General features: G+C 33.6%; 1 protein-coding gene across 1 annotated transcript in view; it reads right to left on the reverse strand.

Moving 5' to 3' along the window:
• LOC128992084 (probable ATP-dependent RNA helicase DDX31) overlaps positions 1 to 16,388 on the reverse strand; it is a 41,469-nt gene that overhangs the window by 14,621 nt on the left and 10,460 nt on the right. The window contains exons 6-11 of the mRNA XM_054415490.1: positions 16,029 to 16,275; positions 14,486 to 14,677; positions 5,972 to 6,162; positions 3,440 to 3,506; positions 1,340 to 1,439; positions 387 to 555 (exon numbers count right to left, since the gene is read on the reverse strand). Of these exons, the coding sequence (XP_054271465.1) occupies positions 387 to 555; positions 1,340 to 1,439; positions 3,440 to 3,506; positions 5,972 to 6,162; positions 14,486 to 14,677; positions 16,029 to 16,275 (966 nt within the window). The remainder of the gene's footprint in view (positions 1 to 386; positions 556 to 1,339; positions 1,440 to 3,439; positions 3,507 to 5,971; positions 6,163 to 14,485; positions 14,678 to 16,028; positions 16,276 to 16,388) is intronic.

The following is a 16,388-nucleotide window of genomic DNA, read 5'->3' on the forward strand; positions in this document are numbered from 1 at the left end:
ACCAAAATGTGTTGGAATAGGAACAATCATACAGAGCTAAATGCTACCTAAATCAAAAACTAAACTAGAACGACCAATATGTACCAAATTTAATATTGCAACTACTTAATGTTTAATATTATAATACAAAGTGATAGCGTCAACCTGGAGTTCTAAAAATTAGCTTACGCCAGTAATCTATTGTCAATTATTGCTCTTAGTACTCTGATGTGAAGATAAAGGGTTCTAAGTTGAAGTAAAGAGTTTCCTTCTGTCCTCCTAAAGTAAAGAGTTACGAGAGTCCTCCTTCATGTAGAACCACCAATACTAAAAACAACACACAAACAAGTCTCCAGCAAAATCACATATCTCAAGTACTTATGTACCAGAAATTCCAAAGATCTTACCTTTGATTGTCTTGCTTGAAACTGGGCTTCCCTAGACCCCCAATACTTGTAGGAGGGTCTCTGAGTGCAAAACTCTTGGCAAAGTGACCAAGGTGAAGCTCCTTGAAGTTAAAAGTGTCTCTTACGTCTTTGGGGTAGCTGGCGTAGAATCTGACCCACGAAACATATGCTGCAACAAGAAAACAGTGTAGGTTGTGTACAGGATATTAATATCTAAATGAGAAAACAAGGGATTAGCTAAAAAGGATTTAAATTCATTGTTAAGCCCCTGAGCTGTGGATATTATTGTAAGAATATATTACTTACGTCAATCAGCTCATTGAGTCGTTAACTAAAAAGGATGTTACAAGTTTTACAACTTTTCAATTTTAAATCTTGTTTGATCATTAGTAAAAAAAAATCTTTCTATAGGGCATGGACCCTAAATTACTGGGCACTTTAATGTTATGGAGTATTGAGACTTCTTGGCCTAATTGATGTCAATGATACAATATATACATTTTGTATTGTTGTAATAAATTATTGATTCTTGATTCTTTTAAAGACTGTAATTAAAATTATGAGGTTTTTTTAAGCGAGAGTAAAAGATAGGAAATTTTTTTAATTTTGATTGAAAATTGTAAAGACATTGTACCATAAGCTATTCTTTCAATTTCTTAGTTGAAATCTATTCAGAGGAGTTGATGAAAATTTCTTTTGTGTTAACGTTAACCCAGGACGTACCAGTAAAGCAATAATAGCATCAAAATAACCAACAACTACATTATAATGTCGAATGCAGGTAAACCTACTACAAATCTCTGATAGAGATAGATTAAAATTACTTGTTGCATTAGGTAAAATGTGCACATTAGTAATATGAATACAGTTTACACAGTTATTAATTGAATACAGTTTACCTGCATTTATCATTATAATGTAGTTGTTGGTTATTTTGATGATTGGTTATTTACCTTTACAGGCCAGATTGTGAAGCTTCTTTTGATCGAGGACAGCTGTTTCAAATCTGAGTTGTAGCGTAGTAGCTGCAGCCTCCATACCTGTAGGTGCTCTCTGGAAAAAGAATTAGCCGTCAACAGGTGTAACAGTTAATCAATATATGGTAAAAGATGAATAGTTAGATGGGTAGTGTCCTGGTAATGAGAAAGTTGCCAGTTTGATTCTGATAAAATTAAAATCTTTTAGCTGTTCTAAACCAGACCCAGCTGTCCTTGATCATTTGACTTTATATAAAAGAGCCTGACTTAAGAACCAGCTGATCAGACAGTAACAAAGCTCAAATTACTCATTCAACACTTATCGTCCATTAATCTCTTGCATCCTGATGTATTGGTATCGTAACAATCTAAATGTAGTTTACAACTCCCCTCCCCTGGGACCCAAGTGAAAGTTATGTCTGAGGTGAGAGAAAGAGAAATCAATAGATTTGTGATATATGATAATATCATATATCACAAATATACATAAATTTACATATATTATATGAGATGGAGGTCTACATCAAGCTCTTATTGCAACCAAATCTGAGACTGGCAACGTGTTCCTTACTAAATACACTACTGTTGAGGCCGGTTCCTACGTCTATGGGACATAGTCTTGTAATAGGATAAGAAAACTTTATAAAAGAAAATTGACGCTCTCGCCAAGTATAATGTTTTGTGTTTATATTTCTGGTATCTCAGTCCTCAAAGAGACCAATGGAATGGAGTAAGATGTTTGAAGTTATAAATTGTTCGCCAGGATTGGAGGGGGTTTGGAAGTCGTCTTAAACATTTGGTTGCTCGCTTGTTTAAGGGTACACCCCTTTGTCATACAGCCAAGTGTCAATTTGCATGATGTTGGATATGGTGAGGGCCTACTTCTGTTTTTTTATCAGTCTCGTTTGAAACAGTAGTGACCAAAGTTAGGAGAATTTTGCAAGAAAATTAGGATGTGACTGAATGAGAGAGATTATCAAACTAATGGTAGACTAGAAAAGGTATATAAGCCATCAAGGACTACGGCCAGCCCTGAGAGTCTTAAACGGGCCAATCAGTAAGCAAAGTTTCCACGAATTAAATCACTATTTCAAGAGAAACTGAATACCCGTTGTGCAAATATATAACAGCTTACAAACTTCCTAAGCCGCTAACACAGATTTTTAACATCAAAACACATTTCTGCATAAACATCTGTCAATTGGAATTGTGATTCATACTTGACGGGTGTTACTCAATGGGTGAGAACAAGCTTTAATAGTAGGATAGTAGTGAATAAAGTTAGGAAAACGATTTGAACAAGTTTACTTGGCCTAACAGGAACCTGATAGAGAACTTAATCCACGGACAATCTTTGTACTTCAGCAAAAATAAAGCTATGGATATTTTTAAAGTAACTAAAGATGGAAGTATCTAAATACTGAAAATGAGATTAAATGTGTACTATGCCAACACACTAGGGTGGGTATTTATGGAACGAAGGTTGAATCAATGAGATGATAGCTTTGTTACTGACTAAGATCCAGCTAGTTCTATAGTCAGGTCCAATGACTATGGACAGCTGGATCCAGTTCTACTATCAAGAAACTACAACAAACTTTTTTCATGATCAAACTGGCAACTTTTTGATTACCAGGCGAGCACTATATTGGATAAATCTGACGCCCTTCAGCTTCCCGATACATTGAAAGTGAGACACTCTCTTGAGCAAAGGTATTTGTGAGAACTAAAGAATAAATTGAGGATGTAGAAAAATTGGGAGCCTCAGTCCAGATTATATGAGACAAGATTATGTGAATGAATCAACAGTTCAAGTTCCAGTTGATTCATTCAAGTTGATTTTCTAGAAAAGGAGTCTAAACACACAAGCCTGACAATTTAAGTAATTAGTACAATATAAGTTTAAAAAATTGAACTTTTTATTTCGTGGATTCCAATATGAGATTTTTACATGAAAAACTTGCATGCTATGTGTCAAACATCTTATTGGATTTACAAACTGTATTATGGAAATAAAACCAAGTGTAAAAATATTCTTGAAATCAGCTAAATAAAACTATTACGTTCATAACTTACATCGTCTTCTTCCCATTGAATGGTTTGTAAGTTGTAAAGACATCTCACCATCTGCTCTTCTTCCAACCTGAAAATTTAATAATTAAACAAATTAGATTCAATATTGCTTCCTTTATAGAATATAATGAAACCCCTTTTAATTGACGTATAATAACAATTTAATTCAATAGGATAATCAGCTAGGCAATGAGAATTGTCAGCCGTCATGCAGTTAGTTGGCGACTGGCGACTGCTATAAGAAACAATAATTGTCAATTATTATGAGAAATAGATTTTGTGTAAACCACTGTAGATTTTAAAATACAGTAGGGCCTATTTAAAATAACATTCAAATCTATTGTTGAAGATATGTATTTGAGCTGAAATAGCCTTTAAATCCGAATATTGATCAACTGGAAAGAGATCTGTACTGAAAAAAATGATCTTGCTCTTTTGCTCACTTTATTTTGGTTAATTTTTACTCTACTTAGAGGGGTCAAACCTCAATTATTTTGAAAATGCTGCATATTGAGATTTACATAGTAATATTTTTGGTACAGATAAGGATTGTATGCCCAATCACATAGTTTTATTGCTTTTAACTTCACTTTTCAGGAAAACATGGCTTTTTAAAAGAATATATTATGTGTTAACTATGCAGAATTGATTACTTTCAATTTTCAATACATTCAATACAATGTTCAAGCATATGAGTAATACAGAAATTATTGTATAAGCATATGTTGTCTCTGTTTTTGTGAATCGTCAGCATTAGCTTATTGGAAGCATTACCCTAGCTCTAATCAATACAGGTCTGTAGGAAAGGGCAAAATCTTAGTTTTTCAGTTTAGTTAAAATCTTGAGCTTAAATATTTCTCCTGACACAGCTAACATTTGGGTGAAAAAACTTCAGCATAGTTTCTTCAACTTAGGAAAGAATATTTCCTGAATTAGAAATTGATGGAAAGAATTTTTCAAAATCCAAATTTATATTTACAGAGAATTTTGAAAATTTTGGATGCTACTTGAAATTCCATTTTTCATTTTCAAAATTCAAATGTTAAAATAATTAATGTTTATCCCAAAAAGGTCAAAACCAAAACATTCTTTGGTACAAGGTGGTAAATATTATTACCGTTACATAAGATGTATAATGGCTGAACAGCTTTGATACCAATTTAAACAGTCTGATGCCGTGTAAAATTCAACCACAATCGGCAACGCCAGGGCCGCGTCTGACGCCCAAGGTTGACAGACCTCAACTTTAATTAGACTCAACCACAAACCGACCACAGATTTGTCTGTCCGTTTCTATTTATTAACTGACACCATATTAAGTAACACATACAAATCCAATGAATTAAATTACCAGTTTGCAAAGCAATCTGTTTGATTAATTTGATAGGTGTTGTAATTTCAATCCTCATTTAATGCCATAAAAGCAATGAAATCATTTCATCTGTGATTGTATTTGGTAAAATTCGGTTATTTAATTGTTTTACTAATTTATTGGCAAAATAATTAGTGCAGGTACAAAAAACCTTTATACTAATTGGTATTAAGTATTAGGTTAACAATAAACTCCAGTCTGAGACTAAAAATGACCAATGTTGACAAAAATTAATGCCAAACATAGTTCTGTATTTATATTATAGTTTATATTAGAGTTTATGGTTTTTCCTAAGCTAAGTGTGTTGACTACACAAGTGCAAGTGACTACTGCACATAGTATAATCAAAACAAACATAGCATAGGAAAAGTCAATAAACTAAAATTAAAATAGACATTCTTTGTAGTTTTGAACTTTTCACAGAATATTTGTAAAGCATGGAGGTCAGCCAATTAGAGCAGTAAAACACATTTAGTCAAGGAAGCCACAAAAGGCCAGAAAAGCTATGTATTTAACTAAAATATGGCAATTACAGTATAACCTCCTGCTACAGCATTAAAGTTGTGTTTTAAATAAAAACAAAGAAGCTTAACTGACCAATTGCAAAATTATGCTCATGAAAGATAGTTAAAAGCAACATAGGTAAATTAACCTGGGATTGCATATGGATGGTTCTACCACTGGCTACCTACTCCAGATGTAAGCCTTTATACCTGTTTCTGCTAACACGGTTTGCAGTGTACAAGCGACGTTACATTAGGGACAAAATGGGCTGGGAAAGAACAATAAAATTAGTTAGTGTGTTAGAGCCTTATAAGCTAGTGCAAGCAGTACACTGCAGAAGTTTGTTAACAACACAGTATTAGTTGAGTATAGTGAATAGAACGAGCACAGTGTATATGTTTCAAACAAACAAGAGGCTGGTTAGGATATTCTTTTAAGAGGATTAGTTTCGATTTTATGTTTTTGTTTGTCTATTAGCCCCTGTAATCTAATTTACTTAGATAAGCTAACTTAATTCCATCCTTCGTCAAAATAACTCCTAGTATTGTGTATAGTGAATGGTTTCTTCTATTCTATTAATAAAATTAATTGTGACATTGCATCAATCTAAAAAAAATACAATTTGACATTTTCTATTATTTTTCAGAGAAATTTCTCACCTTATCCTCTTATTTTCTAGATGGGACACAAAGTCGACTTCAGAAGGTACCAGGAATAGCACAGCGGACCCTGCATGGCCGACCCTGGCAGTGCGACCAACCCGATGTACATAGTCAGACGCTGTGGCTGGTGCTGTGTACTGAACTATCCAGTCAACACTGGGCAGGTCCAGTCCTCTGGCTGCTACGTCCTGTATACATACGACTTGAGTACACATTTGACTGGATACAACTAGACATTCCATCCCCTTGTTTAAGTTTTTGCCAGTTTTAAAGTACAGTAGCTACAACAAATTCCAGAATCATAGAAATTGTTCAATGACCCCACAGTGTTCCTCAAATCCCCATAAATTCCCCTAGCAATAGCAACCAACATATCTTCTGATTATTAAGCTGCATGGAACTTTGGCTTAAACAAAATGGTGTTACTGCTCAAAAACACGCTTCATTTTTACTGCAAAAACAGTTACCATTATGCTAGAATCTAAACAAAACATCTATCTATTTTTAAAACACTGCATTACTGGGTTTGTAATGTCAAACTAGAATGTGGGCTTCCATGCTAAAATTAGACGCTCAAATATTGGTCATCCCATAAGATCTAGACTCTGTACAATCAATCAACTAAATCTTTAAATAAAACTTGTTTAACTTATTTAAGTGAACCTAAGGTTATGGAGGCCTCCACGCCACCAAATTAGGGAATTTTACATATAAAAATACCATTGGGGATTGGCGGGATTAGAACCTAGGCATTTAGAACTGCACAACTGTCTAAATACATTGAAACATTCTGGCTTAATCTCAAACTACCTTAATGCTTCAACCAAATACGGGTCAAACACATACAAAACAAAAAACTCAAACCTCAATTGCCTCAAAAATTTTGGAAAAATTTAAATATTCTACAATGTACTGCAAAATTTCAAGACTATACACCAGTTTTGAAACGATTTCCCCACACTTGTATAATGAATATTGAAACAAAGCGGAGGAGTCTGTTGGACATGGACAGCAAGAGAGATGTGTTTTAATTAAACTGCAGGTTTGTGATATAGTGGCTAGTGGCTTGTGTTTAGCCCCCTACTGGGTGACACACTACACTACTGGCCAGGCCGGGCCTTTGACTACCACTGATACACTACAGCTATTGAATTAAACATTGCTTGTTTGGTTTCATCATCATTATCATTGGAAACACCAAATGTTATATTTGTTACTTATTTCTACTGCTTGATCTAGCGTATAAATGCATGCCACGAACAAAATTTTGTATAGGCTCCACCCTCAAGACCCATTATAAAGTGATACCACATCGAAACTTAAAATGATGTTGGTTTTGAGAAACTATGAATTTAATTAGCACAACAGTAGGTACAGTACCGACATGTTTTTACCACGATTCATTAATCTGCAATATTTACAAGAAAAAACTAATGACTTTATAACTAATAAATTTCACTATTAATACACTATATAACATATTCCATCCCCATGTTAAAGTGTTAGCAGATTCAAGAATACATTGTAAAACAAATTAGGTCAATAATTAAGCCACAAAACTGCAAAATTGCTGTTTTCTACATCATTTACCAATTGTATAATCATATCAAACAAAAATGGTAACTTATTGTAAAATTCAGCATCTTTTTTGTCAACATTAACCATATTATGGGAAGCTAAAATAGCAAATAGAAGTGTGTATGCTAAAATGTACTCTTAAAAATAATTTTTTTATAGAAAAAAGTAAACACCGTGGCTTAAAAAATAGTCTCTGAGTTGTTTTTATAAAACATACAAATAATAGCAAGGTTAAACTCTTTCTTACAAAACAATTGCCTCTTCCTAAAAAGAGAAGTATTTATTTCTACGAATTCCATATATTTTAGAGTGTTTAATGTCAGTTTGGAACAAATTTAAATCTCCTTGATCCATAGGTAGTCAGTAATTTTGTGAGTTTATTATAATAAACTTTGCCTATTTGACACAGTAAGCATCAACTTAAATTTATGATATAAATAATAAGTAACTTAATGTTGTCCATATAAATGGTTTATATAAAGCATAATATTTAAAGCAAGAGAGAGGCTGGTCTCAAACCAAAAATGTCTAGAAAATACACTGTCATTGAGCGAATGTGATCTCTGAATCAATTGACAAGTTATATTTCTTGGTCAAATTGTTCTACAGTACCAAATCTTGTTCTGTATTTAGTGTGCCTTGTTTCCTGATAATAAGCTACTAATCAACAGTACATTATTATTCTTTGTTTCATACACTGGGCATATTATCAGCACATTCATGATACAGCAGACTCTTGATTATCGATTAGTAGATTGAAATTAACCACAATCACAAAAAATTAAAAAAGAGTTAAATGAACAAACGTTATGAAGCAATGGCTAAGATTTTTAGCGTGACGTAGATTTTTATCATCTCTTGAGCAGGATACAGAGTTTCCATTGTTTACTTCACCGACCACCAATAAGTTGCTAAAATAATTTTTATGATGCAGCAATGGCTACGATTTTTAGCCTGGCGAAGATATTTATCATCTCCTAGGCAGACTACAGAGTTTCCATTGTTTACTTTACTGACCACCGATAAGTTGCTAAAATAATTTTTATGATAATATCTTATAATTACATAGTTTGCATAAGATCTGATCTCAAAGACCTTCACTCGCCCCGCTCAAAAAAATAAAATGAAATAGATACAGAAAACCGTTACAAAAGTGGCCAGAAGCACATTGACTAATGTTGAAACATCTTTGGAAATGTCTTTTCATACGAATAACTTTTCCTACTTTTTCAAAAACTACCTATAGCTAATGAATGAAAAAATTGAAGTATTTCCCAAAACATTAACCACAGAAAGGGCGCTTATCATCGTCGAAAAAGATCTGACCAAACCAAACTCCAAGATTAACGACCCAAAATTTCAACAGAACATTAAAACAAAACGAGCGTCTGTTGGCACGGGCCGAACGTGGGTTAGGATGAATGAACGTAGTGGCAGAGGAGGGGGGGGGGGACAAGTGTAGTTCACCCCCAACAGTGCTCGACGGGGCCCTGCTGCCAAATCTATAACCAATAAAACATCGGCCACATATAAACCAGTCAGCAGGCTATACGTCTTGGCTCAACCGCTCCTACCCATGTCGTAGTTTATCACCCAGGATATATCTACTAGTAAGTGAAGAATTTATGCAGTCTTCACTCCGGTATCCACAATACTAGTTTTGAAATTTTCATTTGTATCAAATAACTCTTATTAGTCTATTATTTTTTCACTACAGTAAAAGATGTATAAGTTTAGTTCATATTTTTTAATATCTTCAGAACAAGTGTATTTTATGTGACCAACTCGACAAATTGTGGTATGTAAAAATTAGAAAAAGATAAATTCAAATTAGTTTAGAATTTTTAAGTTCTCTAAAACTTCAGGTTGGCTATGCTATAGGGTGTCTTATAATGAAATACATATTTTTGAATAAACAAGAATTACATTGAAGACATCTTTTTTTTGACATTACATTTAATTTAGGCAAACTTTTAAACCAGTTTAATAATTACAGAGCGACGAGTAAAAATACACAATATCAGCAATTTAATTTACAGCCTTTGAAAACTCAACAAGCTGAATAATATAACAATTTTGCATCGGTGGCAAAGTTGATAATAATATGACACGTTTTTAAATAAAAACTAACAAAGCAATGTCATGGGTTTGTGTTCTGGTGCTGCCACTAAAGTTGATCACTTCTGGCAATTCTATTATTATAATGTGTAATGCGTATATCCATAAAGAAGCAAGCTACAACAGATTACTTATTTTACATAAAAATAACATAAGAATTTTAAATTATGGAAATTTTTTTAGATTTTCTTCATAACCATAGTACATTTCACATACTACATTATTTCTTTTTAGGCTCTACAAAATCGTTTATAAAGAATTTTTCTATTTTGAGGTGCACATTTGGGGAAAAACCAATTTTTACCCCTGTTAAGGCTCTGTAACACCTTGCCATGATCCTATCATTATGCTCGTTTTCAAACTTGTTTGAATAGATGTAAGTTTATGCCAAATTTCAATGTAGTCGGTTGATTTTTACTGGAGATTTTGTGCTAATGGGCATATATAGGTATATGAATTCCAATGAATGGTCTTTTTAGCTTCTGGTGACATAAAAAATTAAGTTGGTCACATGCCAAATCTTACCACATGGTACCAACTGGTAATAACTTATTCCCTACATGGGAAACCTTCTAAACGCCTCTTTTTAGAAAAACAAAGCTTGTGTACGTGAAACACCTAGTAATCTACGCTTAGGTTATGTTTAATCAATTTATTTAAAAATAATTAAATAAATAAGTTACTAATTTAATTAAAAGTGTTTATTTTGATGGCAGAATTATTTTGTACCATTCAAGGTCTAAAGAAAAAAAACAGTTTAAAAAATTATCAGAGCACCATGAGAAAAAATTTCTCCTTTTTTGAAAACTTTAAAGTTTAACTTAGCCTAATTCATAAAGACACTTGAAAATATAGGAAACAAATTGGTCTTCAAATGATTAGCATGGGCGGATCATCATGTCCCTAGACATTTCAGCCAGGTGTTGGATTTTTTAAATGTTTTTTTCATCCTATTTTTGGTACCAGAAAACAGCATCGCACCAATAAACTCTGCCTTCAAAGAATGTTCAAAGTGAAGAATGTTTTTTGAATACTCCAGTTAACCTTTATTTTGATAAAACGACAATCCTGAAAAATCAGGGGAGACGTCTATTGGCGCTTGACATTTTAGTGAAGTAGCCTGCCAAGCCACAGCGGGGGGTAGACAGTAGGAGGGTCGGTGATCTACACTGTCCCGCCGCTACCATTTTGTAATGTAAATGCCCACACAACTCCTACACCCCTCATTACAATTAATAGTTCATATCTGGACCGGTCGGCAAGAAATATGAAGTGAATGTAAATTATGTTTTGTGATCCGGATGGATTTAATTAAAGGAATTTATGGCCTTGTCGACAAGTACCGATGATGAAGAGAGGTTCAATTTCCAACTGGAGCGGCATTCACTTTAGACTGTGATGGGTAATATTGAATTGTTGATATTTCTTTAATGGTGCACAAAATAGAACGATTTAAGGGGTTTGCAGATGAAAAATTTTCCATGTTGCATAAAACTGAAGACTAATTGTATTTGTATTAATCAGGATGAAGTAGGGCTCGAAAAACGGGCCTTCGCTACCTCGCTCTGTCCGCCAGGAGTGGGGATAAAGGCATGACTCGCCCTAGTGCCGAGCGTCGTGCACGCTCTCGCCGTGTATCGCTATGATAGTTTTGTGGAAATATTCCTAGGATAATTGATTTTAACAAAGTTTTGCTCACACTTTACAGACTATGTGTCAAAAGTAAATCTCATAATAAATTTAGTGATGTTATGAAAGAGTTAGATTTATTTATATTTGAACATTGGCCAGAACAAAATATATCACAATAATTATTTAATAACATAAGCATGTCATCATTTGCTGCTGTGAGGCCTAATTATAATTGAGAGACTTTGCAATATTTAAGAATACATATATTATTGTTTATATTATAGTATGTTAGTATGTTTCTTAGTCATACTGTGATTAACGTGTTTGGAAAACATATTATGTGTTGTTAAATAAAATGATTGTATAATATTTTATGCCAATATCTCAAATTTATTGATTATTCTCACTGAAGTAAAATAATAACAAAATATTTTCTCAGGTATTAAATACTACTGTGGAATGCAACATTTATTCTTTGATTCAAAGAATTTTATTAACTATAGACTACCGGTAAGCATTAAAATGCATAAACATACGCTTGTAAATTTAGTTACCAATTCTTCGTAATGTAATGACATATTTGATGTAATATAATGATAAATAAATGCCAGAAACTCAGTATCTAAATCTCGTAAACTGATGCCTAGCCGGCCGAGCTCCTAGCACAAATGCCGCGCCAAGCGATTTTATGCCTATTTTTAATCGCTTAAAAATGATACAAGCAGACTCCGTATCAAAAAAAGCTTTGAATTAAAAATAAAATTTATACTTTGATCTAAAACTTTGCCGCAGAAATTTTTTTCCTGACCAAAAAATAAAAATGTTCCTCGCTTACTACATTTTTCATGTTGTTAATGGTGTTAAAAAACAATCATTAGTTTTAATTTGCCTAAATAAATTATAAAAAATATGTTAAGGTTAAAACTAACTACATAGTAATGAGCATTGACTTTTCCAGAAAAATAAGATATAAATTTGAAGTTTTTATGTTTACAAATAAGTGTAGCAGAGCAGGTTGAGTGAATGTATGTTTGTGTAAAACAGAGAGGTTCATTCGGCCCATCCACTTTGGTATCACACCAATTTGACTGGTGGGCACCGACCGTTTTTCCACCACAGCGCGCTATCCAGTAGAGTTATTATACATCAATGCAGTAGACTCCCTCTTATCCGGACACCTTTTAACCGGACATTGGTTTAACCGGACATCGGTTTAACCGGACTACACTTGGCGGAAATGACATCTCTTTAACCGGACAATTTTTATCAGCACATTGGTTTAACCGGACTAGATAGGCAGGAAGTGGGCAGTACTGAAACGTCTGTTCTCGTGGGAAAGATTTGAGACCAGTGATCACGTTTCTAAATACAATGCTCTCCTAAATTTAAGTCGAATATCACAGTAAACAGTCCGTTTTAACGAGTTTTTGGGGTTGTCGGTTTAACCGGAAAACCCGTTATCCAGACTAGCCTCGGAACCGAGGAGTCCGGATAAGACTACTGTACTTCAGTACTGTACTACTGTCTACTGTACTTCAGTTTTATAACGATAATTACTATACACAAAGAAATATTTACCGTTAAATGTTCTAATTAACCTAGTATTCATGTTTATGTAGGCGTCAGGAGTTTGACTTATTTGAAAGTTGATAGTTTATAATAAATTATGTAGTTTTGGGTTTTAAATTCATCAGTCACATATTTATTTTATGTTATTATGTTAAAGTCAGGATTCACAGTTTTGATTGCATACTTATTATTACCTGTATTTTTTGTAGCCTTGACCTTTGTATCCAGCTAAGTAAAATTTTAGCATTTAGAAGATTCTAAATAAATTTTTCTGGTTTTGACCATCACTAAAAAATTAGCATTTGAGATTTGGTGATTTTTAATTTTAACTTTTTTTCTTTTCAATAAGAAGTGCAATTTAAATTTTTTTTTTACATCTTCCTCAGTAATTAAATAGATACTGTATTCATATTAGAATAGGCTACTCACAAAGTTTATTGATGGTAAATTTATTGTTTTGTCCGGTTGTTAAGAAATAATTTAACTCAATACTAAGAGGAGTTATTAAACGTTAAAAGTTTTAGTTTGCCATGCTGTATTTTTTCACTTGTACAAAACTATAAAACTAATAATGTGTATATTTTAAGGTTAAATATTATCATATCACAGACAGGGACATGATATTGTGTATTCTCATAATTAGTATAGCTTTGTTAAAAACTGAGGCCATCTAGATATTTCTTTAGCCCGGATCATGTAAAACACCAATGATCAAAGACAGCTTGGCTAGGTTTCAAACCATTACAAAGGTATTGACTTTTTTTTAAGATTGGACCAGAAATACAGGGTGATTGATATAAGTGTGCCAGCCGTTTTATTCGAAAACTATAAGAGATATCAAAAAAAGTTAAATGGTAAGTGCCTTGGATATTTTATTTAAACAATTGTAGTCAAGTCAAAAAAATTATTTTAGCCGCCATTTTTCTAATATGGATGCCCACATTGATTTTTCTTAGGGAACACCCTGTATTTTATGATGTATTCCGGTAGAATGTAATTTTAAGACGATTTTATTCTGGTGATTTTTTTCATAAACCTAACCATTTCAAAGATAATAATGGTTAAAGTTTTGAAATTTCGGCATGAGAAAGAGTTTCGATAAAGGCCTAAGCAAGCATTCCAGCTGTTTTATTTGAAAACTATTCGAAATTTCACAACATAAACCATTATTATCTTTGAAACGGTTAGGTTTATGAAAACAATTACAAGAATAAAATCGTCTTAAAATTACATTTTCTACCGGAATACATAATAAAATACAGGGTGTTCCATAAGAAAAATCAAAGTCATATTGGAAAAATCAAAGTCATATTGGAAAAATCAAAGCCATATTGGAAAAATGGCGGCCAAAATAATTTTTTCAACTTGACTAAAATTTTTTAAATAAAAAATCCAACCATTTAACTATTTTTTAATTCACTTATGGTTTCGAATAAAACGGCTGGCACTCTTATATCAATCACCCTGTATACCGATTAGGAGGTAAGCACTATAAACACTTCCAGCTATTTAATTTACCTCTGTTAAGTTAGTCATATAAAAAAAATTAAATTTGTATTTTAAAGATCTAGTAAATGTGAAATAGTTAATTAACAATGAACAATCAATACTCACAGTACACAGTAGTACGCCAGACTTTGCTGCCTTGAATGACTGGAACACTTTGGTACGATCGTGCTGTGTCATGTTGCCATGTAGCCGCAGGAACTCCGCAGTCTGAGGTAGGACTGTGGTCAACAGCTCCGTGTGAAAGTCTACCATGTCCTGGGTAGCCATGAACACCAGCATCTTCCTCTGTTTGCACACCTGCAGCAACACGTTGGAGATAGTGAATAACTTGCTTCAGCAGAGAACATTAGGCCTTATCTTATCTAGGGACAGATGGAAGCACCCAATATGTTCCTTCCAAAATTGGGTTTTTGAGCACCCAAATCAGCTGATGACAGAGGTCGTCCACGCCCATAAATCTGATGAATGTAATTCCATGTACTATCGTACTCCATGAATGATCAGTTCCTCTTCAGGCTGATAACACTATTTGGCAAGTTGCACAAGGTTGTTCACATAAACGGTTTCCTCAAACAGTGGATACCTGTCAAACAGTATGTTTATGGGTTCTTACCCATGTGTTTGTTAAACCATCCAAGTCCATAACCCAATAATCACCTTTCACAACACCTAACACGCTGATATTTTTTTGCATCATTATTATGCAAAATTATTATTTTTAAAATTATTATTTATTATTTATTATTTATTATTTATTATTAATTATTATTATTAATTAATTATTATTAATTATTTATTATTATTATTATTATTAATTATTTATTATTATTTTAAATTTATTATTTTTTGCAAAAACGGCAAGCTCAAGGTAGCTGTTTGGGGCCTGTACTTTACACGCTTTACACAGCTGACTTTCCCAGCTGTGTAAAACACTGTACTGCACACTTGTATACACTTGTACTGCACTGGTGACATACATTTATTGTCTTAAGAGGCAATTAAAGATGAAAGAGAGGCTGATGAAGAAACAATTAAATTTTATATGACTAATTGTGCATATGGTGACAAGCATTTGCATTCCGTCAACAATTATTAACAAGTAAAACATACAATACACACATACAAGTAAACATATTGGTAAAGAATTAAGTCATTGCAGTTACTACTTCATGTGTGTATCTAGGCATATCTCAGCAAAGACTAACTGGGGGATGGGGATTTATCAGTACCAGTCTATCACTAACCAGCCTATTCATTAACCAGTTATATCATCCGTATGATTATTTTGCTTTCCACTGGCAAGGTCTCATACTTCTACTAGGAAACCTAGTTTTTCCTGGAGTTGTATAGATAGTAGAATTTATTGATATTGGAAACCAAAATTTTATTTCCTAATAGTTTTAACTCCAAGTGCGGAAAAATAATTAAGATCTTAGAAAGCTTGAATACAAGTACTGTAGCTTTTGTCTAAGTTGTGGTTATATTTTGGCTCAACAGTCAATTGAGTAGTTAAGTTCACAAATACTAAAGAGCAATAACACCTCAGCACACTGAAAGGGGAGTAGAGAATGTTTTAGAAGTTGAAGGAAGAAAAGGATGAAATCAGGACTCTTGGTGTTCAAAAAACAAAAAAAGTAAACACCCTCACCTGACATTTCCAGTGTATAAACGCAGCCAGTGAGACGAGCCGCAGCTTGGCCGGTGTAGTGATATACAGCTGACGCAGCTCCTGAGGTATGACCAGGTCAGTGTCTGCTGCCTGAGAGGCGTCCAGACGAGCTGGAGAGGTGAGTGCCAGGCCGGCCAACCGCTCTACCTGCACTGTCAGGGTTGCAGACAACAACACAGTCTGGCGCTTGCCACCGTGACTCTGCGAGTCCAGCATCTGCACCAGGCTGGAATATCACCCAAATATGTGGTGTTAGTCTAACCTGAATTGCCGAGAGTGACTTATAAAAATTCAAATCCTGAGCAGTCAAAAATGGCTGAAGTTCAAATTCCTGCAATA

Source organism: Macrosteles quadrilineatus, unplaced genomic scaffold (genome assembly GCF_028750875.1).
Source record: "Macrosteles quadrilineatus isolate MER2022 unplaced genomic scaffold, UCM_ALF_1.0 Scaffold_4__1_contigs__length_99947679, whole genome shotgun sequence".
Lineage (NCBI taxonomy): Eukaryota > Metazoa > Arthropoda > Insecta > Hemiptera > Cicadellidae > Macrosteles > Macrosteles quadrilineatus.